We start from the raw sequence: 25122 nt of genomic DNA, 5'->3' as shown, positions 1-25122 counted from the left end.
CTGTATGAGCCGATAAAAAGCTGTTCTGTTCCATTTTAGCCTAAACACAGCACTTGTGAACAGCCACACAGACACCCACAAACGCAGAGCTGTGCACCGGCAATTTGATTTAGGGGTGCCGAAGATAAAGTGTGATGTCTCGGATAGCTCGGTGCGGCTTCACACCGAAGTGTGCGTGTGCCTGTGTGTGTTAATGGGTGTGCATTTTATAAGAATATAAGGAAAGTACGCAGCAAACTCTGCAGTTGTTACAAGGCTGCCTTTTTTGTTCCCTGCCAGCGTTTCCTGAATTCTACATTATTAAGTAATGTCGATGGACTCTTATTTAAAATTTCAAAAGTTCAGCTGAAGTGAGTTAAGATCCATGTAAATCATGTTATTCCCATTTGTGTTACAGTTTTGTTTAATTATAGGAGACTCCGTGCTTATTTTGACCACGTTTGACAGTGTGAGCTGAATTGAGTCTCCTGAGCTCTGCGCTTGTTACGTTTTGTGGTCTAATTAGAGGCAGTATGAAGGGACAGTTAGTTCCTCATCCCTCAGAAACACTGACTTATTTTGTAAGTACTGAAATCATACATTAGTTACTCCCTTCTTATTAAAATGAAAAATATAAAAATACATTTTCCCACCTGTAGGTGCTCAGTCATGTCTCCACCAGAGATGGGCAGTAACGCGTTACTGTAATCCGATTACTTTTTTCAAGTAACGAGTAAAGTAAGGGATTACTATTGCAAAACGGTAATTAGATTACCGTTACTTTCCCGTAGGAACGCTGCGTTACTAAAACCGTGATTTATTGCGAGAATGTCTCATGACAGTGACGTAAGCGAGTGCGACGTTCGTGACAACAGCTGTGTGCAGATCAACAATGGATCATATATCGAGTGCAGGAGAGAGTATGAGCGTGCAGCGTTTAAAGCGTGGAAGTACTGACCTTACTTTGAGTTTGATTCCATAAAAAGTGACAAAAACATTAGTGTCCGCTGTGCGTGGGAAGAAAACTTCTTTTTACACCAACAAAACCCCTAAACAAGCTCAGAGTGCGCAATGACGTAATGGGAAACTCACAGAGAAACTCGCGGATTCTTCCACTGACCACTGCGGCACACCTGCACCAGGGTAAACCTCCGCCTGCCCAACTCCTGCTTTACAGGTGAAAATAGAGCAACAGGACCGCTGAGTCTTTGACTTTATTTATTTTCTGCTGTGTTTTACTTGCATCTATTTGAAAGACTGAGTGTAAAAACAGAGGTTAATATCTGTTATTAACCTCTGTCTCTCTTCCACAGCATTTCTTTTATCCTGTCTTCCTTCTCTCACCCAACCAATCACAGCAGATGGCCCCGCCCCTCCCTGAGCCTGGTTCTGCTGGAGGTTTCTTCCTGTTAAAAGGGAGTTTTTCCTTCCCACTGTTGCCAAAGTGCTTGCTCATAGGGGGTCATATGATTGTTGGGTTTTTCTCTGTATCTATGATGCGCCTTGAGGCAACTTATGTTGTGATTTGGCGCTATATAAATAAAATTGAATTGAATTGAATTGAAAAACAAAAAAATTTATTTTATGTGCTGGAATGTGCAGAAAATAGGTTTAAATGTTCAACTAATTTATTCAAGTCAGAGAATGTTGCATATAATTAAATGTTTGCTTGATGCATAAAGTTAAAAGATTAAAACTAATAAAACAAGTTAAAAAAAAAAGAGACTTTTCCATTTGATTACATTTTGTATGATGGATTATGTAGAAAAAGTAGAATTGGGCTGAAAGATCTATCGCTTTATCACCTCTTCAGGTTGTAAATTGTGTTTTAAAAAGTAACTAAGTAACTAAGTAATTAATTACTTTTGAAAATAAGTAATCAGTAAAGTAATGGGATTACTTTTGGGGGGAAGTAATCAGTAATTAGTTACTGATTACTTTTTTCAAGTAACTTGACCAACACTGGCCTCCACATAGCGAGTTTGAATCACAGATTGACCATTAGCAACAAAAAAAAAAGGCATGACTGAAAAAATCTGGAAATGTTAAAAGGAAACATTTCTTGTGATGCTGAGACTCCCACATCACACAGCAGTCAGACCTGCTGATTCAAAGGCGAACCTGCCACTGAGAGATCAGTGACGGCATCGCTTCCGACCGGTGGCACTGACGTCACATCTTATGAAGACTCTAGAGCGGCTCTTCCTCAACCTCCTCCGACCACAGGTACAACATGCCCAGGACCCACTACAGTTTGCATACAAGGCGGGTGTCGGAGTGGAGGATGCCATCCTGTACCTCCTACACAGAGCCCACTCACACCTGGATGGGGGAAAAGGCACGGTCAGGATCCTGTTTCTTGACTTTTCCAGTGCCTTTAATACCATCCGGCCCTGTATGCTTCAGGAAAAACTGAACAGGATGGAGGTGGACCCCTGCCTGGTGGCTTGGATCTCCGACTACCTCACCGACAGACCACAGTACGTCAGGCTGAAGGACATCACGTCTGACACAGTGGTCAGCAGCACAGGAGCACCACAGGGAACTGTGCTGTCCCCTCTTCTCTTCACCCTGTACACCTCTGACTTCTGCTACAACTCTGAATTATGCCATATTCAGAAGTTTGCAGATGACACGGCCATCATGGGGTGTATCTGGGATGATCAGGAAGAGGAGTACAGAAGTCTGGTGAGGAACTTTGTCGCATGGAGTCACACAAACCACCTGCAACTCAACACCTCAAAGACTAAGGAACTGGTTGTGGACTTCGGGAGGTCCAGAGAAGGTCCACTGCCGGTTCAGATAGAGGGGGAGGAGGTGGAGGTGGTCAACAAGTACAAGTACCTCGGGCTGTGGGTGGACAATAAACTGGACTGGTCATGCAACACAGAGTACCTGTATAAAAAAGCCCAAAGCCGACTGTACTTCCTCAGGAGGCTGAGGTCTTTTAACATCTGCAGGAAGCTCCTGAGGATGTTTTACCAGTCGGTGGTTGCTGGAGTACTTTTCTATGCTGTGGTGTGCTGGGGGAGCAGCACAGCAAAGAAGGACTCATCCAGGCTGGAGAAACTGATCAGGAAGGCTAGCTCTGTGGTCGGCATGAAGCTGGACACTCTGGTGACAGTGGCAGAGAAAAGGACACTAAAGAAACTGCTGGACATTATGAACAATGCTGGGCATCCTCTGCACACGGCCATAAACAACCAGAAGAGTCTGTTCAGTGACAGGTTGCTTCTCCCCAAGACAAGAACTAACAGACTTAAAAACTCCTTTGTCCCACACGCCATCAAACTGTTTAACTCCTCTCTGGAGGGGAGAGGGAGGGGAAACAGGAGGACAAAGGAGGGGGGAACAACTAAGTTGTAGTGCCTCTTCACCTCACTGTACAATACCTTGTGCAATACTTTTTGTAAATAGTCAACAGTGCAATAGACTCAATACTTGAAATGTGCAATTCACTTGTATTTTTATTTTTTATTCCTATTTATTCTATTTATCCCCTTCGTATATTTTATTTATATTTGTCTCTGTATTTATATATATGTGTGTGTGTGTGTGTGTGTGTGTGTGTGTGTGTGTGTGTGTGTGTGTGTGTGTGTGTGTGTGTGTGTGTGTGTGTGTGTGTGTGTATATATATATATATATATATAACAGTTCTGTAACTGTAACTTCGGTCGTTGCTGTGCTTTTTGGAAGTCGAATTTCCCAGAGGAACCCACCCGAGGGATTAATAAAGTTCTATCTTATCTTATCTCTTATCTTAGAAAGGCTGGAATGTTGCACTGCACTTCAATGCTTTCATTTTATCCCTGATATCGTGCTACCTGCAAATCTGTGGCACATATTCAGGCTGGTGGCTGTAAATGTTTCTTACAGAGAGGTTGCCCTGTCATGCCTTCAAGTGCTTTCTGACTCCGGGGACATCCTTTCATACCCTTACCAAACACAGTGAGTCTGACAAAGCCTGTTAACATATACACACATACAGCCACATGTGCCCACACTTACACTCGCAAAGAAACACACTCACCTGTGCAAGCATTTGCACACAGATAGCTGTGAAGCTGTGAGGTTGATAGGTACTCTCAGTCTGCCTCTGCAGTTCTGTGTTTCACACTTTGTTCTGTTCTCATGTACACTATTTTCTCTATCCACCTTTCCACTTAGTCACAGTGCACTTTTCACTTTGCTTTTCTGTTCCCATTATTTCTCACCTTTTCCCTCGTCTTCCATCTTTTCCAGTCCTTCCCTCTCATCTCCATTCTCCTCATATCCTCCATATATCTCCTCCTACTCCTCGTCAACTTCGAGGCTCGCACTGACTCAGTATTCTGCAGGTACGGTGTTTTTATGGCAGTCTGAGAAACATTCTCTGTTGGCACAAGGAGAGAAAAGGTGGGATACACTGTAACTGAAAGAAAGTACCCTGGACTGATTACATCCCTCCAAATGGAAAGCACAGACAGTTATTTAGTGTTCTTTTTAAGGCCATCCACATTTCAAACCCTCTGGGAATTTGTACTTCACACAAAGAAGTGAAGTGCTTCATTTTAAGTTTCAACTAAACCGACACCAACTGTTAAACAAACTGGAGGAAAAGTTTTTAAAAACGTTAATGCCAGTGTAAAGGCAGAAACAGATTTATTTTAATAGTGTGTATAGTGTCTGCAGATGGGGACAGAGCAAGAAAGGGATGGGCTGAAAACGTAGCATCTCAAAGTTCTTGGCAAACCCATTTCCTGACCCTTCTGAAGAATAATACTTGGGGCTTGGCAGCCTTTACTTTATTTCAGCGGGTACACTTTGTTCCCAGAGGGATGGATGTGCTCCATTCATGCCAGCTTCACCTTCACCGTCCTGGACCTTGTCATGGGATTGTTGTTGCGCTTACATAATCTTCTGGCAGTACTGTGCATTTTCACCACTAAATACCTCCCATCTCACCGGGGCATTACACTCACACAAGGATGGACATATGGATGCATACGTACACACAGGCACGCACCCTCCTGCTCAAACCTCTATCTGTACTTGCGACTTACCCGCATCAGCCTTTATACTTGCTCAGGCACACACTTTTATACGCCTGCACATACACACATTGTATCCCAGCACTCTGGATTAGGGGTACAGATTAAAGATTACGGCCAGCACTGGGATTACACAGTACTTTCCTGCCCCTCCTCCATCACAGGACAGACCCACCTCTGGCCCTATCATCTACACTGGTGATGTCATGCACACAAAGAGAAGAGAGAGGATTTTATGTCACTGATATTCATTCCTTAATCCTAAATTAGCACCCACAAAATGCCATTTCTGCTAAGGATTGTCTTCTCTTCTGTTATATATATCTGGCTATTCCTCTCTCTCTCTCTCTCTCGCTGTTACACAATAAACAATGAAGTCATCTTTACATTACTGGCTCTCTCAATGCAATTACTCACATTAATCAAAGCTCCTTCTCAAATGTCCCATTCCCTCCCTACTGCGTCATTTCCTAACTCAATTGAAGAGACTCGGAGATAGAAACAATAGAAATTATACAACAAATGGGAATAGGTTCGATATTAAGGCTCAGGTAACAGTACGTGATGGAGGAGAAGGACCTTGAGGATGCATGAGTGAAGTTTCCAGGGAATCTGTCTCCTACAGTAGATGGTGTGCTTAACAGGTGTGGGTGAGGATTGCCTGAGGACTGTGGTGAGATGGTATATCGATTGCTGATTCACTATCTAGATCCTTCATATTCTACCTGGGCGTTTGGAACCTCCTGTGGGGTCACAAGCTATTTTAAGGTAGACATGAGAAGAAGATTTTATATACAAATATACAGTATTACATACAGTATGTGCAGTGTTAACAGTATGAGTTACTATCAGGTGAAAAGACCAGTGCAGTATTATATACAGTATATGCGAGGCTAGCAGCAGGAGTTACGATGAGATAAAAGGGAAGCATTAAAAGTCATTCTGTGTCATATCAAGACTGACAGACTGTGAACAAAAGAAATTATGTCATTAAAATCTAGCGGTGTCAGTCCAGCGATTGGTGAAGAAACCAGCTGCTTCAGGGATGCAGGGACACTGCCCTTTAGAAATAAAGTTTAACTTGAACTTGACAGACGTTGCACTGAATCTGCAGACTTTAGCAGAGTAAAGAGAAGCTTAGTGGGTAGCTTAGGGTCTGTTGACAAGGCTGGCATAAACCAGGCTGCCAGAAGCATCGGCATTCACATTTGTTCTGAAACTGACACGGTTGTATCTGTGGCGCTCCATCGTACTGTATATTTTAAAGACTAATAGTAATGACGCTCCTTCAGTCTCTTCTGACTTCAACAACTGGGAAGCTTTCACAGTGTTTCATCAGTAACTCTGTTCCTCTTTAATACGCTGGTTTTTGCCTCTCCGTTTCCTTTTATCTGTCTGTCACCTGAAGGCATCTTCAGAATAATTTATTTGACCCCAATAGTGAAGTGACTCAAAGACCTTTCTCTTCGTTTTTCATTTTTGTTTCTTTTTAGGTGAATGCCGTCATGCCATTTGGGTGCCTTGCCCTGCGAGATGGGCGAACGTATGACACCATATCTGATGTCACAGACAAGTATGAGTTCGGACAAGTCCTGCGAGCGTGAGTGCTATAAAGCTTTATGCACGGATTTCTTTTCCCTCCTCTCCATTGTAAACATTTCACAGGCACAAGGTTTTCATTCACCTCATGAGTTATTTTCTGAACTGGACAGTTCTCACCACAGCTTTGGTTTGGCATATTAGAAGGTTTCACTGCAGGAATGACAGAAGGTAACAGCGCGATGCTGGTGTGTAACAGACAAATGTGACAAATTTGTCCGTTTTAGCCAATTGTCTCAATATTTTTGATTGTAAAAGTTCAGGAAACACATTGTTCGAAGGCTATTGTTTATTCACTGGATCTATTATTTATTCAAAAAATATTTAGACATATTGCGTAAAACCTCTGAAAATCAGTTTGCTGCTCAACTGGCTGAAAACGAACCATTTTCTTCTGCGCACCCCTTCGAGAAACACGAACTCACACACACACAGGCAGGCATGCAAACCATACACACAAATACCAATCAGTGTAAAAGGCCATATGGCAACATCAGCATCTGGCCTCAGAGATTTCTGCTCATCTTTTATATAACACACACACGCGTGCATGTACACACACACAAACTTAAAAACACATTAAGTCAGAATTAAGTGCAAAGCTTTTGCTGTAGGCCTGTACATGTGCTTCTTAAAATTGTGTTTATCGCTTTTTCTTTTTCATTCTCATTGTGAAACATTGCAGTTTAATTTTCCATCACGAAGCTTCCCTGAATCCATTTGGGTGAAGTACTGAATGCCCCAAAGGCTCAAAACCTAATGCCGCCCAGCTGATGGGAGCTGTAAGACCCATTTCAACCCTTCTATCCAAAGCTTCACCTCCTAATTAAATTATTTCACTGAGTTTCACCAAAGCAGCCAGTGTACTCTTTGTGCCCCTAATTTGAATATTATTCTGTCTCTCCTGGACCGCGCTCTCATACAAAAAATATCAGAAACTTTCATCCTTCTTCCAGCATTTACTCTTTCTGCTGTTCTCAGTCTGTCTGTCTTTCTGTCCATTTCTTTTTCTTATCGCGTAGGAAGGAGTTCTGCGAGCTGTGCCTGGCAAAGGACAGACAAACAGACAAGGTGTTTGTCTGCAAGAAATTCCTCAAGAAAGATGGCAGGAAAGTCCGCAAGGCTGCCAAGAACGAAATCATGATTCTGAAACTGTACGCAATCAGTTTGTGAACAGATGGATGTATGATTGAGCAATGGAGAAAGGCGGAGAGGAGGAGAAGGAGAGAATGTTTGGATATACTAATTTTCAAGTGAAATGAATTGTGCAATAATTCTTGTTGATATTGTAAGCTGAGATGTGAATTGTGCTTTTTGCTTTATTTAGTCACCTGACAGACTCCTTAGCACCTTACGTTTGCACGTAGCGTCCTACAGCCTGTGACTTCTTTTGCCTCTTCCAGGGTAAACCATCCAAACATCCTTCAGCTGATAGATACGTTTGAGACTCGGAAGGAATATTTCATCATCCAGGAGCTGTGAGCATTTCTTTGAACTTTTCCACCGATTGTCTTTCTCGCGTTAACATCATTGTCAGTATCTGTTTGAGTGTCGTTTTTGTGCATGTGCCGTAACACAAATCCAGCAGCTCGAGGGTAGGAGTTGAGTCTATCCTCTTATTACTGTGTGCTCTGTTGTTGCCCTCAGACACAGGGGAAGGTGTTAGATTTGATGAGATATTTGCTCTTAGTAACACTCAACATTACTCAGTGCTCCTGAAGCACTGCTCTGCTACAAGAGAGTCTCTGTGGAGAGCTTGGGATCGATACACTAGAACTCACCTAATCCACATCACTTGTGACTTGCGCATTTTGATATTTGCAGCTTTATTTGACAGCAATAATAATGACTGGAGCAGAGTGGACACATTATTTATGCCGTGTTACTGAAACAGAGAAAGACAAACTGCACTTGCAGTCATTTGTGTGTACATCGGGCTATTTATGTGTAGCTCACACATTAGCCCAGGCACCAGACCTCCTGCTGGAAGCATTACATGATAATCATTGTCATCGTTCATCTCAAAATGTAACTAAGTATGTTAGAGTAATGACCAGAGATGGGCAGTAACGCGTTACAAGTAACGTGTTACTGTAATCTGATTACTTTTTCCAAGTAACGAGTAAAGTAAGGGATTACTATTGCAAAAACGGTAATTAGATTACCGTTACTTTCCCGTAGGAACGCTGCGTTACTGCGTTACTAAAACCGTGATTTTTTGCGAGAATGTCTCATGACAGTGACGTAAGCGAGTGCGCCGTTTGTGACAACAGCTGTGTGCAGATCAACAGTGGTTCACATATCGATTGTGGGAGAGAGTATGAGCGTGCAGTGTTTAAAGCGTGGAAGTACTGACCTTACTTTGAGTTTGATTCCAAAAAAAGTGACAAAAACATTAGCGTCCATCGTGCGTGGGAAGAAAACTTCTTTTTACAGCGAAAAAAACCCCTAAACTTCCAAGCAAGCACCGAGTAGCTACGACGTAATGGGAAACTCACAGAGAAACTCGCGGATTCTTCAACTGACCGCGGCACACCTGCACCAGGGTAAACCTCCGCCTACCACAGTCCTGCTTTACAGGTGAAAATAAAGCAAAAGGACCGCTGAGTCTTTCACTTTATTTATTTTCTGCTGTGTTTTACTTGCATCTATTTGAAAGACTGAGTGTAAACACAAAAACTATTTTATTTTATGTGCTGGAATGTGCAGAAAATAGGTTTAAATGTTAAACTAATTTATTCAAGTCAGAGAATGTTGCATATAATTAAATGTTTGCTTGATGCATAAAGTTAAAAGATTAAAACTAATAAAACAAGTTAAAAAAAAGAGACTTTTCCATTTGATTACATTTTGTATGATGGATTATGTAGAAAAAGTAGAATTGGGCTGAAAGATCTATCGCTTTATCACCTATTCAGGTTGTAAATCGTGTTTTTAAAAAGTAACTAAGTAACTAAGTAATTAATTACTTTTGAAAATAAGTAATCAGTAAAGTAATGGGATTACTTTTTTGGGAAAGTAATCAGTAATTAGTTACTGATTACTTTTTTCAAGTAACTTGACCAACACTGGTAATGACTAATAGTATCGTTCTTAATTGCTCAGCAGTGCTGGCTCCAGCCTAGCAGAGAAGGTTGTTTATCCTTCGTAAATAAAAGGAAACTGTGCTGCAAAAAGACTGAAAGTGGTTTACAGTGTTTCAAAATAGCCTTTTACATGTCATGGGATTTTTAGTAATACGTGTACTTGTGTGTGTGTGTGTGCATGTGTGTGTGTGTGTGTGTGTGTGTGTGTGTGTGTGTGTGTGTGTGTGTGCGACTGCACGCAGTGCCACAGGAGGAGATGTTTTTGACTGGATTCTGGACCAAGGGAACTACACAGAGAGAGACGCTTCCAATGTCATCAGACAAGTCCTGGAGGCTGTGGCATACTTACACTCCCTCAACATAGTTCACAGGAACCTGAAGGTACATGCTGACTGCCTTTCTGTGTCTTATGGCGTGTGTGTGTGTGTGTGTGTGTGTGTGTGTGTGTGTGTGTGTGTGTGTGTGTGTGTGTGTGTGTGTGTGTGTGTGTGTGTGTGTAGTGAGTGCCACTACCATAAAAAGATAAAAATAGATTAGTGACTAACTAACTTTGTCGAGTGAGCGCCGTCACACTCCAGAAAGCAATATTAAGTATTTAGTCAGCACAAAATCTTTGGAGACACATAAAAGCATACTTCTGCCATCCCGGTAATGACTGAACGTTTGATAACATTGTTACCACGGGAGTAAACACTGTCTTTATGGCTTGAAACAATCTCTAGTGACAGACACGCATGCAGAGAGATTCATATCTTTAGCGGACATCATCAAACCATTAGGAATGAGCTACAACATCTCGTGGGCTTCAGACTCCCTCTACTGGTAAAAGATGAAATTTTATTTTGCTTAAACCTAGGGGCAGAAATCAGATTATAAACCAATCAAACCAAATCAAAATCGAATAAAAGTGAAATTGAAATAAATGCAGGACTAGAAATGACTTCTTACAGGGAAACCAATACTTGTGTTAGTGTGTTTGGGTTTGGCTTTGTCGTGGTCCAGAAACAACATGATAATTTGTTGCACATATTCCAGCTACATTGCTAAATCTGCTGGTTCATTACATCTTAATTTTGCTTGTCTTGCTAACAGGTTGACTTATCAGTGTTATTGTTCTGACTTAAGCATGCCTGATGTGAAAAAAACTAAATTGCCTCTTAATCTGGCCTAATCCCTCTATTGTGATCATAACACAAACATTCAGGTGAATAGAGCAGCGTTGCTGTGAACTTTTCTTTTATCTAAGGTTCTAGAGAAAGTCTTTTCATCTTAGTGAATATCTTTGTGATGACTGCTCACTGCTAGTGCTGTTAGCTACATTTGGCAGAGTCAACTACTTTATTTTGCTGGACCATCTTGAAACCTAGATTGGGATTAAGGGATCGTCTTTACATTGTTTTCATTCTTACTTATTTAACAAAATCTTCTCTGTGGCCAAAGCTAATACTTGATCCTGTGCAGACCATTTGAATTAGTGTCCCTCGTGGCTCAGTACTAGGACCACTTTTGTCTTCTATATGCATGCTGCCTCTGAGACAGATCCCTCACAGCCACATGCCCCATCACAGCTATTTAGATCACACACAGTTATTTGTCTCTTTGCAATCAAAGGTCTACACACCTCTATAAGTGACATCAAATGATGATTACTCTTGTACTGATGATTTGCACTGGAAGGCTGTCAGTTTTGCCTCGATTAGCCCACTAATGACTTTTAAGTAAATGGCCTTGAGCTATATGATATCAAGGACTTATTAACCCCTTGTGTGTTATTATTACCTTACTGGAACTGTTTTCGACATATCAGGATAACATTTAATGCTACAGTTCCTACAAAATAGAAGTTAAGTCGATTAAAATCATCACCTTTTGGATTGTTAAGAATTTTCACCACTGTTTTGTCTGAAGGTCTTTTAGTTGTGAGATGTTTGAGGGCTCTCTTGCATGCACTGGATGTTTCACATCCCTCCCATCTGAATAGATTTTTCTCCTGAAAAGCTTTCTTTGGTCTACACAAACACACTGCTCCTAAAGGCATCTATCTTCACTGGCAAACTAGTTTTGCTCCAGTACTCATTTTCGACAGGAGAGATTTGTTTCCTGAGCTGCTGATTACATACAAGAGTTACCTGCAGTCATAGTTTCTTGCACGCATGAAGTTTTGTAGTCTCACCTCTTTGAACTTGAATATACTGGAGTTTATGCAGCTGTTAAATTATTTGGAGATCCATTTTCGCAGAAATGTGTAAGCCAATAGTTTTCATGAGACTCACTAAATTTATGACCTCTTTGTGCAAAAAGTACATAAATGTACATTTACCATCGTTCATTGTAAGTTATTGTTCCTGTTAAGTCCAATAGTACAGAGCATAAAGACTGACAGTTCTTTGGATTTGTACAAGAGTTGTTTTGGCAAATTTGATGGACATTCACTTGGTCCTGATCTGTTAAAATACCCACCATCAGATATTTAAACCAGTGGCCCGTTTCTTTGACTCCATGGTGTCATTTAGTACGTGTGAAATTGTGTAGGAATGCTATTTCGTTTCTCATTCTCTGTAGCTGGAAAACCTGATGTACTACACAGAAAACAACCATAACAAAGTAGTTTTGCGAGATTTCTACCTGTCCAGATTTGAGAACGGACCAATCACGGAGCCGTGTGGAACACCGGAATACCTGGGTAAGTAACTCCAGACATCACTTTACAGTGTGTGGCTTTGTTTTGGAACCAAATTTTCTTTTCAGTTTTTCTCCATCTATTATCCTGTTTTGTTTTTTCCCATCTTTGTTTTCTTCTGTTGTGTAAATGTGACTGAGGACTTGTTTTTTTTTTTTTTTTCCTCGCCTGTCCCATTTGGTTCTTTAGCCATCAGAATTGTTGTCTGAAGACCAACAAGGATACCCAATGGATTTACTTTGCCAAATGGATCATCGTGGCATTGCCGTATTGGTCCATTTGGTCGATCTTTGTTTTTATTATTTATTATATTTTATTTTCAGATGTTACAGACGGGACAGACATGAGTGAGAGATAGGAAAGGGAGAAAGAAAGAGGAAGGAAAGGAAAAACAGAAGGGGAGAGGGACAGTGAGAAAGGGGGGGAGAAAAAAAATAAAAATCTCCTGGATCACCTGTTGAGAGAAGAATAGAAAACAAACAAAAAAAGACAAAAAAAAAAGAAAGAAACAAAGCAACATACTAAACACAACACCATCGCATTAATCTAGCTAAGTGTAAACAGCAGTAAATACTAAATATTCAATGTTGTTGTGCAGCACGCAGGACAGATGTGCTTCGAAGTAGCAGCCAAGAAAGGTGTAATTTGGGTCTACGAGCAGTGAACACCCGTGTGCATACCTGTGTGGATCAGCGCGCTTGTATTCCAAAGGTTTCTCCATGTAACGATCTGCTAGGGAGTGTGGGGGGGCCACAGCCCCGTCCTCCAGGGTGTGAAGCAGGTATGGAGGAGATCAAAACTCCAGACATCCAGAGGCCCCCAGAACACAAGAAACCAAATCAAATCACTTTTATTGTCACATCACATGTGCAGGCACACTGGCACAGCACATGCGAGTGAAATTCTTGTGTGCGAGCCCCACAAGCAACAGAGATGTGCAAACACAACAACACAAACGAGCAAAATACAAGAATGGCCAACCTGAAACTAATAAATATATGTACAATATATAATAGTGTATGCATTTCTGGATGTGTATACTAAATATTTTCCTACGTGTGTGTGTGTGTGTGTGTGTGTGTGTGTGTGTGTGTGTGTGTGTGTGTGTGTGTGTGTGTGTGTGTGTGTGTGTGTGTGTATATACACATTTTTACAAATTAAATAGTAAAAAAAATAAATAATAAAAAAATAAATAAATAATAATAATAATAATAATAATAAAATATATAAAATATACAGAGTTGAATATGTGCAAAACAAGTGGCATTTATATACAGTGTGGAGTGCATAATGTTGAAGTTCCAGTAGTGAAGCTGAGGTGTCTATGACGTGTTCAGCAGTCTGATGGCCTGGTGGAAGAAGCTGTCTCTCAGTCTGCTGGTACGGGACCGGATGCTGCAGAACCTCCTTCCTGATGGAAGCAGTCTGAACAGTTTATGGCTGGGGTGACTGGAGTCCTTGATGATCCTCCCCGCTTTCCTCAGGCACCGCTTCCTGTAGATGTCTTGGAGGGAGGGAAGCTCACCTCCAATTATCCGTTCAGAGCACCGCACTACTCGCTGGAGAGCTTTGCAATTGTAGGCGGTGCTGTTGCCATACCAGGTGGTGATGCATCCAGTGAGGATGCTCTCAATGGCACAGCGATAGAAGGTCCTGAGGATGCGGGGGCTCATGCCGAATCTTTTCAGTCTCCTGAGAAAGAAGAGGCGCTGCTGCGCCTTCTTCACTGTTTTGTTTGTGTGTACTGACCACGTAAGATCCTCAGCCAGGTGTACGCCAAGGAACCGGAAGCTGCTCACTCTCTCCACAGCAGCGCCGTTGATGGTGATGGGGGTGTGTACTTCTCTGCACCTCCGGAAGTCCACTATCAACTCCTTTGTCTTTGCGACGTTGAGGGTGAGATGGTTGTCTTGACACCAGTGGGTCAGGGCGCTGACCTCCTCCCTGTAAGCCGTCTCATCACCGTTGGTGATAAGACCCACCACTGTAGTGTCGTCCGCAAACTTCACAATGATGTTGGAGCTGTTAGTGGCTGTGCAGTCGTAGGTGTAGAGTGAGTACAGGAGAGGGCTCAGTACACACCCCTGTGGAGCACCAGTGTTCAGTGTGATGGGGGATGAGGTGATGCTGCCCAGTCTGACCACCTGGCGTCTGTCAGACAGGAAGCTAAGGATCCAGCTGCAGAGGGAGCTGCTCAGTCCTAGATCCTGCAGTTTCCTGTCCAGCTTCGAGGGAACGATGGTATTGAATGCTGAGCTGTAATCTACAAACAGCATTCTCACATACGTGTCTCTCTTCTCCAGGTGTGACAGGGCAGTGTGTAGTGTCAGGGCTATGGCATCATCAGTGGACCTGTTGTGGCGGTATGCAAACTGTAGAGGGTCCAGTGAGTCGGGTAGTGCAGAGCAGATGAAGTCCCTGACCAGCTTCTCGAAGCATTTGCTTACGATGGGGGTCAGGGCTACAGGTCGCCAGTCGTTCAATGAGGAGATGGTGGAGGATTTGGGTACAGGGACGATGGTGGCCATTTTGAAGCAGGCTGGGACTACAGACAGAGAGAGGGAAAGGTTGAAGATGTGTGTGAACAAACCATGGAAGACCAACAGAGGGGCAGCCGCGCCACTGTTCCAGTAAGAGCTGAGGAGAGTCCCAGATGAGAGTTCACTCAGCAGCCGCGGAGCAGAAGCCAGGGGGAGTTGCAGTGACGCGCCCGTGAGCTCCGCCGGCCGCCAGCTGTGCCTGAGTGACCGAGCCCCAGGCCGAGAGGCCGGGGGCACCCCACCCCCGAAGGGGCCCGAGCGAGCCCCAGGCTCCAGGCCCCGATAAGCGGCCGCCAAGGAGTGAGCCGGTGTGTACCTGGACGCCCACCCCCAGGTGACTGAGGACTTGTGCTACTGAGCATTCAGAGTTCAACCCCAACAACCAGCCAGTACACCGACAGAAAACATAAGCAGAACTGCAAACAATCAAACTCTTCTATTCATCTCATTTCATGTGCGCTGTCTCTCCTCTCTGTGTCACTGAGATTTATGTGAGGGCAACTTGAAGTACACGACTGGGCCTTGGCCTGATTCTCTCACCGAAATGCCAGGACAGTTATTCATGATGCTGAACTGAGTAATTACACTAATAAATAAGGGAAGCGAATAGTGGCCCTGGTGGGGAAATGATGCAAACAAATAAAAAGAGGGAATTAAAACTGGAGATAGCCTTCGGAGGTAAGTTGCCCGTGCAGCTTAGAGGCATAAATATGGTGTGAAGGCTTGTAAATAAAATCCTCGGACATTTCTCTGCCTCTTACACACATTCTGTATCTGCTTCATTCATTGCTGTTTCTCAGCTCCTGAAGTGGTGGCTCGTCACCGATATGGCCGTCCTGTGGACTGCTGGGCTGTGGGTGTCATCATGTTCATACTGTGAGTCTCACTGCTAGATACAAACACTGTGATGTAACACTCACTAGGCTTTAACAGGATTACTTTGTTTGAGATATATATATATATATATATATATATATATATATATATATATATATATATATATATATATATATATATATATATATATATTAGGGGTGCAACGATATTCGTATCGATATTGAACCGTTCGATACAGTGCTTTCGGTTCGGTACGCATATGTATGAACAATACAATTTTTTTTCAATTTTTTTTTTTTTTTTTTTTTTTTTTTTTTTTTTGTGTCCCGTTTGGATCTATAGCCATCAGAATTGTTGTCTTGAGGCCAAGAAAGATGCCAAGAGGATTTATTTTAAGTGGATCATCATATTGGTCCATTTGATTGACCTTTATTATAATTATGAATTTATTTTATTTTCAGTTGCAAACGGGACAGACATGACTGTGGGATAGGACAGGGGGAAAGAATGAAAGAAAGAGGGGGAGAGAAAGAAAGAAAACCAAAGGGGAGGGAAAAAAAAGAACAATACAAAATTTGTAATTTATTTTATCAACTTTCCTTCTGACGATGCTGTCTGTGTTGAGCGCTCAGTGAATCTGCATTTGACTACTCCGCCTAGGCTCGAGAGTGCAGCCTAGGCGGAGTAGTCGAACGCAGATTCACTGAGCACTCAACACAGACAGCATCGTCAGAAGGAAGAGCGCAGGGCAAGCTAGCGAGACAGAAGTGGACCTCCCCACCCTCATTCAGATCTGGCGTTTGGAATTATTTTGGTTTTCATGTGACGTATGACCCTGAAGGTAAGCGAGTCATGGACTAAAGTAAAACAGTATGTTGGATGTGCCATGCAATGCTCAATTACATGGGTGGGAGCTAGTGTGTTAGCGCAGTTAGCTCGTTAACGTGTTGGCCGTCTAGCCCCTCTGTATAGGGTAGCTCGTTAACGGAGAATTGCCGTGTTGTGGCGTTAAGGTTATTTCAACGAGATTAACCTGAAAGCACTAGTGGGAACACAACGAATATGACTGCACATTTACACCGACATCATCCTAGTGCAAAGACAAAAACAACAAGCATGCTACTAACTTTAGCCGAGTCATTTAGACAGCTGTTAGCACAGGATTCTCCTTATGGAGACCTGATATGTTTAATATGCTGCTGAGAATATAGCCCAGAAGAAGCGGATAGTATAGCTTTTATTTTGGAAAGAGACATTTCTCTGTAATAAACTCTCTTTTCCAAAGATGAGTGATTCCTCAATCAGATACAGGGCTCGCAATATCGCTAGCCCGACGTCCCGGTGTTCCAGATCTACTGGCGTTTAGATCAACTGGCGTTGGTCGAACAGATGTGTGGCAGTCTTGCGTTTCAGAAGCTGCTCCGACAAACCAGCAAAAAAACGCCAAATGTGTCACCTGTGACACTTGTGAGGTTGTCTCAAACACACTCCGTCAGTCTTGATGCTGTTGAACAACAAAATGTTTAAAAATGTGGCGAGTTTACCTGGTGATATCCTCATGCGCGACGCGATCGCGAAAACAGCAAACAAGTAACACCACGCCGTTGTTGTTCACAGGACACAAAGAATAAACGATCGGGAGACTCTTGTCGTCGTTATCGTTCCCCTCGCACGGTTTATTCCTCCGAATTCAGCGTTTTTGCTTCACAACTACAGCGTGCTGTTTACTTTGTGCACTAACATGGAGTCGAGTCAACCAGCGCCACCTCTGGCCAAGTGCCACAGCCTACAGCCAGATCAGCCTGTGACACACATCTGCACCACGTTTTAATTCGTGTCATGCACATTTGTACCTTTCAATTGTGTCTGTTTGTGCGTCATGCAAACAAACCTTTGAAATGAATGAAATGATATCATATATTTATTATCAGCCTACATTTGTACAAAATGCCAAATGACATACACATAAGAATCACCATCCTGATATCAATACTTTTGCCCATACGAAAAATGTCGTGAACACACTAATATTTCACCAGTGTTGTAACATCACATGTCGTTAGCGTAGTCTGTCTGTGTCTGCCCTCTGCAAACAAACATGTTAGAGTTGGTTGTGATATACAGTCTGCATAAGTGTGGTCAATCTAATAAACATTTGTAAGGAGATGGCAGTTACTGTGAATGTACAGCAGGTGATTAGTAATAAACAGCCAGACAATGACTCTGACAATCTCATTCAATCTTGCAGATTGCACCTTCTGTGGAAAGTGGTACCACACGGTGTGTGTGGACTTCCCTTGTGCAGAAGGCGACTACAAATGTTGTGGGTGCTAAATAAACAGAAACAAATGATCCCTGTTGTCTTTGCTTACTGATTGTTTTTAGTGTTGACAATCCACATTGCTGGCATTGCATCTTTCAACATGTTTGTGGGCAGATTTGGATGTACCAGGGGTAAGTGCAGCCACTCAGCCTCTACTCACTGTGATCATAGCAGCAGGTGCAGATGTGTCACAAGTTAATCTAGTAGTGGCCTATGGTCATGTGTTAGTGGTGGGAACAGTCATATCCACTCACTCTCACTGGCTGTTTATTACTAATCACTGTGTAACTGCTGTGAATTCACAGTAACTGCCGTCTCCTTACAAATCTTCATTAGATTAACCACACTTATACAGACTGTATATAACTCCAGCCATGTTGATGGATTGCCTATATTGGCTGGAAATATTCATTTTCAGGGAAAAGACACAGACAGACGATGCTTACAGGATGTGATGTGACAACACTAATGAAATATTGATGTGTCATATTTGTCCAAGGCGTATTTCATTGTTATGGAAAAAGAGAATATCAAAATCATGATGACCAATTGGAGTGGTGATTTCTATGACTTTGTGTATATAATTTGGAATTTTGTACAAATGTAGGCCAATAAGGAATATATGATATCATTTCATTCTTTCCAAAGGTTTATTTGCATGACGCACAAACAGACACAATTGAAAGGTACAAATGTGCATGACACGAATTCAAACGTGGTGCAGATGTGTGTCACAGGTTGATCTGGCTGTAGGCTGTGGCACTTGGCCAGAGGTGGCGCTGGTTGACTCGAGTCCATGTTAGTGCACAAAGTAAACAGCACGCTGTAGTTGTGAAGCAAAAACGCTGAATTCGGAGGAATAAACCGTGCGAGGGGAACGATGACGACGACAAGAGTCTCCCGATCGTTTATTCTTTGTGTCCTGTGAACAACATCGGCGTGGTGTTACTTGTTTGCTGTTTTCGCGATCGCGTCGCGCATGAGGATATCACCAGGTAAACTCGCCACATTTTTATACATTTTGTTGTTCAACAGCATCAAGACTGACGGAGTGTGTTTGAGACAACCTCACAAATGTCACAGGTGACACATTTGGCGTTTTTTTTGCTGGTTTGTCGGTAGCAGCTCCTGAAACGCAAGACTGCCACACATCTGTTCGACCAACGCCAGTTGATCTAAACGCCAGTAGATCTGGAACACCGGGGCTATCTCTGCCCTGCCTGTCGGGCTATTGTAGGAAGGAAAAATATATGTCAATGCTTTTGCATTCTTTCAGAAATGTAGCTGGGTAATTATGTCATTGGGTGAGCCACTGCCAATATGTGACATATTGAAATCGTGTTTGAATTTGCGCTTGTTTTTTTGCTTTCACTTTGCAATCGCGCGAACTGTGTATAGAGAGCGACAGCACTGATCTGTGAGTGATGATAATTTGTGCACCAATTCCTCTGACATCGTCTTATTAATTGTTAGCTTACTACGCAAACATGACAAGTGAAATCTCCCGCAGCTTAAACATGTGAGAGGTTGATCGCGCAGAGAATCGCTGAGCTTATGTGAGTGCGGCAGGATATATATTTCACTACGATGACCTGGATGACTGAGAACCTTCACAGACAGATATATATTTCAGTTCTGCTGAGCCAAATAAGACAGGTCAGGGTGAAGAAGTGACAGCCAAAGAAAAGCTTACCACAAAACGGAGAAGTTATGACAAATCAGACTATAAGGCAAAAAGAAAGTGCAGCTTTATGGTTTCATGGACAAAAGAATTTCTGTGGCTGCAATATGACGAGCTAAAAAACAACACGCACAAGGGTTAGGGTTAAATTTAAAAACTGTACTTTTGAGTTAAAATATATATTTATAATTTTAATAAATGACAAATTAAAAAGGCATGAACATTTTTTTTTTATCGAAAAAATATCGAACCGTGACACCAAAGTATCGAACCGAACCGTGAATTTTGTGTATCGTTGCACCCCTAATATATATATATATATATATATATATATATATATATATATATATATATATATATGTATATATATATATAAGGTCTGTCCATGGGATAGTTACGCTTCTTCTGTCTCTTTCTGTGTTTTTTTTGGTTGGTTTTTTTGCAGCTTGTCGGGTAACCCTCCCTTTTACGATGAAACCGAGGAAGAAAACACCGATCTGCATAATCGCATCATTTTCTGCCGGATTGTTGCTGGGGATTTTGAGTTTGATTCTCCTTACTGGGATGACATTTCACCTGCAGGTATACAACTCCACCACATGGTGGCAGTGGATACTTCACTTTCTTTCTTAATACGACAGTTTATCAGTAAACTTCATTTAGAGCATCAGTAGGTAAAACATTTTGTGGCACTTTTTTATCAAAATTGCCATGGTCATGAAATATTTTGCAGAGCAAAACTGAAAACAGCACAGAATGTTTTAACGTTTTCACTTTTTAAAGACTGCATATATGATTTCTTAAGATGCCTCGTTTGCCTTTTCATTGCTCTTTCAGCTAAGGAGCTTGTCTGTCGCCTGATGGAAGTGGACCAGATGTTGAGAATCACAGCGCAAGATGCGCTTTTCCATGAGTGGTAATCATGTGTACATGCTGACAATAGCAACAGGAATCTTGGCACACAGCTACATTTACTTGTATGTTGTGTCTCAGGATTGCAGGGAACGGTGCATCAGAAAAGAACCTGAAGGATGGCGTGTGTGCCCAGTTTGAAAAGAACTTTGCAAAGGCCAAATGGCGGGTATGTATTCACTCCTGCTCTGTAAATGTGAGATTAAATGAAGTTGGAAATAATAGCAGCAGAGGCATATTGGAGGAGAAACCAGGTGAAGACCAGGGTGTTAATGTGCTTTTAGCTCCTAACACAACTCAGCAGAGGTATGTTTAAAGTCTGTGAATGACATGGTGGAACTGATAAGGCGATCCAGGGATGAGACTGGTGAAGACAAAGAAGGAAAATGGTGGCAATGCTAACCTAACAGCTTAAGTAACAGCAACAAACCTCTTCTCTCTTTCTCCATGTGGTTCCCAGGAATTAAAGGTATTGTTTTTCATTCTGAAGGACAGTGGAAGGGCAGAGCATGGGGAGAAGCTCACATTTAGTCCAGAATGACTCGATAACACGTCTCTCTGATAGCCAAATATGCTTTTAAATTAAAAAGAGGTTTTTATCAGAAGCTATCTCTATAAAAATCAGTTTGGAAAAAAGGTTATATTAAATGTTAAACCCAAGCCAGCTTTGAGATGTATTGATCATGTCAGGGGCCGTTGAAACTCTTCCCAAGCTCTGTTCCTGCCCACTGTCACTCTGCCTGTCCCAGAAGAGATCCATCCACTCTGCCCCACTTTTGTCATTGGATTACACCCAGATGTTCAAAGTGGCCTGCTCTACTCCTTTCCTTCTCCTCATCTGCACTGGTTTATGAATCCAGATCTATAAATGTGAGATAAGCAGCAGAGAAGCAAGGTTTTTTTTTCTTCACTACGTTTGTAGTATTTAAATTAGTGTAGATAAGGAGAGGGTCAAATGGAAAGGACATAAGGGTTCTTAGCCACTGTGAACTTATGAACTGCCGTGATTTATACTGTAAGGCCCTCTGGCATTCCTCTTACGTGAATCCTGGCCCATTGTCCCATACTGTTGTTACATTTAAATCATTTTTGAAGCAATACAAAGAAATCTCAGTTAAGAGATATTGTTCTCAGTAGCATTTTTGTGTCCTAGTGGCTTTTCACTTCCAGAGAATTCAAGGGAATTCGTTTCCCTGGTTTATTAGCAGTTATTAAGCTCACACGTTCCCCCCTGACTCCTTCAGTGTTTGTAGAGCAGAAGGAATCAGATCGGTGTAACATTTATAAGAAGGGGATTTATACACATTTGCTTGATTACTTTTTCCAGTCAGCAAGCACTCAAGGAGTTTCTTGGGGAGGGTGAGACTTGAGATTGATTTAAACCAGGGCACAATATGTCATAGCCTTCTGGAAGTAAACAACCGGCACTAATCTTCCTTCATGTCACACAAATCATATCTCAGCTCTTAGTACGAAGTTGCAAAAATCATGGTGTGTTGACAGGCTTTTTTCTCAAATGCTTGTACTTGAAGCTTATTTTTTAAGCTTTTCCATGACTATGTTATCAAAGTATTTTTTTATTAGCAGGGGGGGAAGAGGAAGTATATTTTAACGAAAATGAAATGTACTGCAAATCTAATTCTTTACATCCTAACCATCCTTCTCTTGTTTTTCTTCTACTTCTGTCTGTTTCGCAGAAAGCAATCCGTGTCACCACCTTCATGCAACGCCTGAAGAATTCAGAAGCATTGATTGATAGCTCTGCTGAGGTTCAGGGCAGTGAGGAGGCAGGGGATGGTGAAGGGGGTGCTTCGCAGGGAACAAGTGATGAGGGAGAGAAAGGGATGAGTGATGGTGGGGTAACATCAAGTAGTGTGTCTTTAGAAGTTACTATTGAGAGTATGCCCTCTGGGATGGACCAGAGTAAAGAGACAGTTAAGGCTGGAGAAAAACAAGAGGAGGTAAAGATGCATATAGGCCCATCTGTAGGAACTTCGCCATCAGGTGTAGAGGACCTTTTCTGTCAACCAAATGCAGTCCCCAACTGTACCCAGGAACAGCCTGACAAGGTTGGTGCAAAGAAAGGCGCAGGTGACGGAACCAGGAAAATGGCTGCAAATTTGGGCCAAAATAAAGCTGTCCCAGAATTCAAACAGACGCCTGCGGTGAGCCCTGAGGCCTCAAAGCTATTAGACAGCACTTCGGGCATTAATCTTGACAAAAAACACATATCGTCCTCCCCCGACCCCAGCAGCAAACGTAAAATGGCTGCAACACTTCATGCACCTTCACACACAGCATCCGCTGCTGCATCAGCCTCACCGCTGAAGAGACCAGTCACACAAAGCGAGCAAAAGGATGAGACTGACGGAAGTTGGTGTCAGACACAAGTACCTGAAGCGGTGGCTGAGAAGTCTGTGGTGGCGCCAGTTACTCCAGCAGTGGGGCCAGGTACAGGGGTGGATGGAGGACTAGAAGTTAGGCTCAGGGGCAATGAGAGTCCAGTAGATAGGCAGGACAGGAATGCCAGAAGAACAGATAGATACAGCGCTGAGTTTAGTATACCAAGAGCAGGTGCTACACCGGGACAGGCTTGCTATGCAGTTGGAAGCTCTGCTAGCTTGGGCCGTCATGCCACACCATACAATCCAGAGGTTGGGGCTATGGGGATGGCTGGGAGCTATGGGAGTCCATACAGTTCCCTGTATACGAGTGGAGGAGGTGTAGGGAGGTATGGAACTGGGCTACAGCACAGTGGGGGGACTTCAAGCGATTGGCAAATGGACAGTGTGATCGAGCAGATAGAAAAGCAAATGGCTGCTGTGCTGGAGAAGATCGAGGGAGACATGCCATCGCTCCTAGAGCAAATCAGTGACTGTCCTGCTGAGCAACCTCGAGCTCGGAGCACACACGCTTCTCCCGCCACCTCTCGTGCACGCCCCTCACAGCGGTCCACATCTGCAACCACCGGCACCCCACCACCACTTCCTACCTCTCCCAGACCTGTGCTGCCATCTCTTCCTCACATTAGCATTCCTCCTCCTGCCTATCCCCCACCATCTCCACCCACAGAAGCCTCACCCCAGGCGCTGGGAGAGCAGGAAGACAGAGATGGACAGGCGGCTCCTGCTCATTCCAGCCAGTCACCAAGACCTGGGATAGGCAGGGGACTATGAGGCAGGTGTGCATGATGCAATACACAAAGGGAAAAATACCTGGAACACTGTATTCATAGTTAAACTTAAGGATTTAATGACTGTCTCACCCAGAAGGACTGCCTAATTGTGCTCAAAAAGAGAAGTTATTACACTGTTGTTTGGTTTGGCTGCATATACCAGATGATCCTACCCCCCTCTGACATTCCAAACACTTTCGTCACTGGAGTCTAGAGGGATTAGAGTACAATATATCTCTGTACGACAGCTTCACAGATCAAGATCTTAAAAGTTGGTTATGCTAAATCCAGATTGTGTGCCTAAATGTTTACCACACAACCACCTCATATGGAAATCCAAGCACTCAACAAATTTGCAAATTATGAAGCTGCACAAATAAGAATGGCAAAATCCTCAACTAACAGTGAAAGAAAAGCTCTAAATAAAGTATTGTCCCCTAAAAACTGTAAATAAACAGAATCAAACTAGGTTCCTAAGTCATATTTTTCTTCCATGGTGTGAACTTCCTCATATCCAAAGTGACATTTACTTTTTTTCCTTTTTGCTCAAAGCAGATTGTCCCATGATTTTTTTTCAGTTACTATGTATTTATGTGGCTAGTTATTCTGTTGTGATGGTTGGTGTCACAAAGTTGTACAGAAATATGTGAAACTGATCTGATAAAGCCATTCCCCTGGTTGCAGGAAATTATAATTTGTTTTATTAAACGGTATATTTAAAATTAAACTGTCACTTAGACTTATGAGTTGTTCCACATCTGCCGGAGAGCTGGGGGAAATATACTGTATAAAGGCTTTGCAATAACACAGTAACACTTACATTTTCTCTCCTTTTTTCCCCAAACATTTCCAGATAGTTTGTTTTCATTTGCTCCAGTTTTGTCAGCACATTCATTTGGTACCGTTAACTGGACAGTCCTGCCTATTTTATCCTTTTCATCATAAAACTGTTCTGACTTTTGTTCTGCTATTGGGTGTATGTAATACCAGATTCTGTGCTTTTCTCCTGAACAAGTCTAGATCTCCACTATTCTGTCCCTATGTAAAATGTGCACTGTTTGCAAGTCTTTCAATAAAAGTAAGTCAGTAAATACATGCATATATATTGAGTTGTTTAAAATCATTTGATCACTCTTCAAAAAAAACATTTTAGAATTACAGCCGAGTTTTGTTTTGTTTTTTACGTGCTTAATCAACATTTATCCAAAAGGCACATTTCTGACAGGCGTTCTATTATGTTATCCTATGTGCCTACAAGTCCCATAAGGCACTGCGTGAAC

General features: G+C 42.4%; 1 protein-coding gene across 1 annotated transcript in view; it reads left to right on the top strand.

Annotated features, from left to right (window-relative positions):
- Window positions 1-24929, top strand: part of camkvl (CaM kinase-like vesicle-associated, like) — a 49787-nt gene extending 24858 nt beyond the window's left edge. The window contains exons 2-11 of the mRNA XM_080899908.1: window positions 6503-6609; window positions 7631-7762; window positions 8012-8086; window positions 9937-10075; window positions 12257-12377; window positions 15715-15790; window positions 20201-20337; window positions 20593-20671; window positions 20749-20836; window positions 22365-24929. Of these exons, the coding sequence (XP_080756034.1) occupies window positions 6515-6609; window positions 7631-7762; window positions 8012-8086; window positions 9937-10075; window positions 12257-12377; window positions 15715-15790; window positions 20201-20337; window positions 20593-20671; window positions 20749-20836; window positions 22365-23843 (2421 nt within the window). The 5' untranslated portion in view covers window positions 6503-6514 and the 3' untranslated portion in view covers window positions 23844-24929. The remainder of the gene's footprint in view (window positions 1-6502; window positions 6610-7630; window positions 7763-8011; window positions 8087-9936; window positions 10076-12256; window positions 12378-15714; window positions 15791-20200; window positions 20338-20592; window positions 20672-20748; window positions 20837-22364) is intronic.
- The last annotated feature ends 193 nt before the right edge of the window (window positions 24930-25122 follow it).

Source organism: Rhamphochromis sp. 'chilingali' (assembly GCF_963969265.1).
Source record: "Rhamphochromis sp. 'chilingali' genome assembly, chromosome: 12".
NCBI classification, from domain to species: Eukaryota; Metazoa; Chordata; class Actinopteri; order Cichliformes; family Cichlidae; genus Rhamphochromis; species Rhamphochromis sp. 'chilingali'.
Note: the sequence above shows the minus strand (reverse complement) of the source record. Positions and strands in the feature narration are given on the sequence as shown.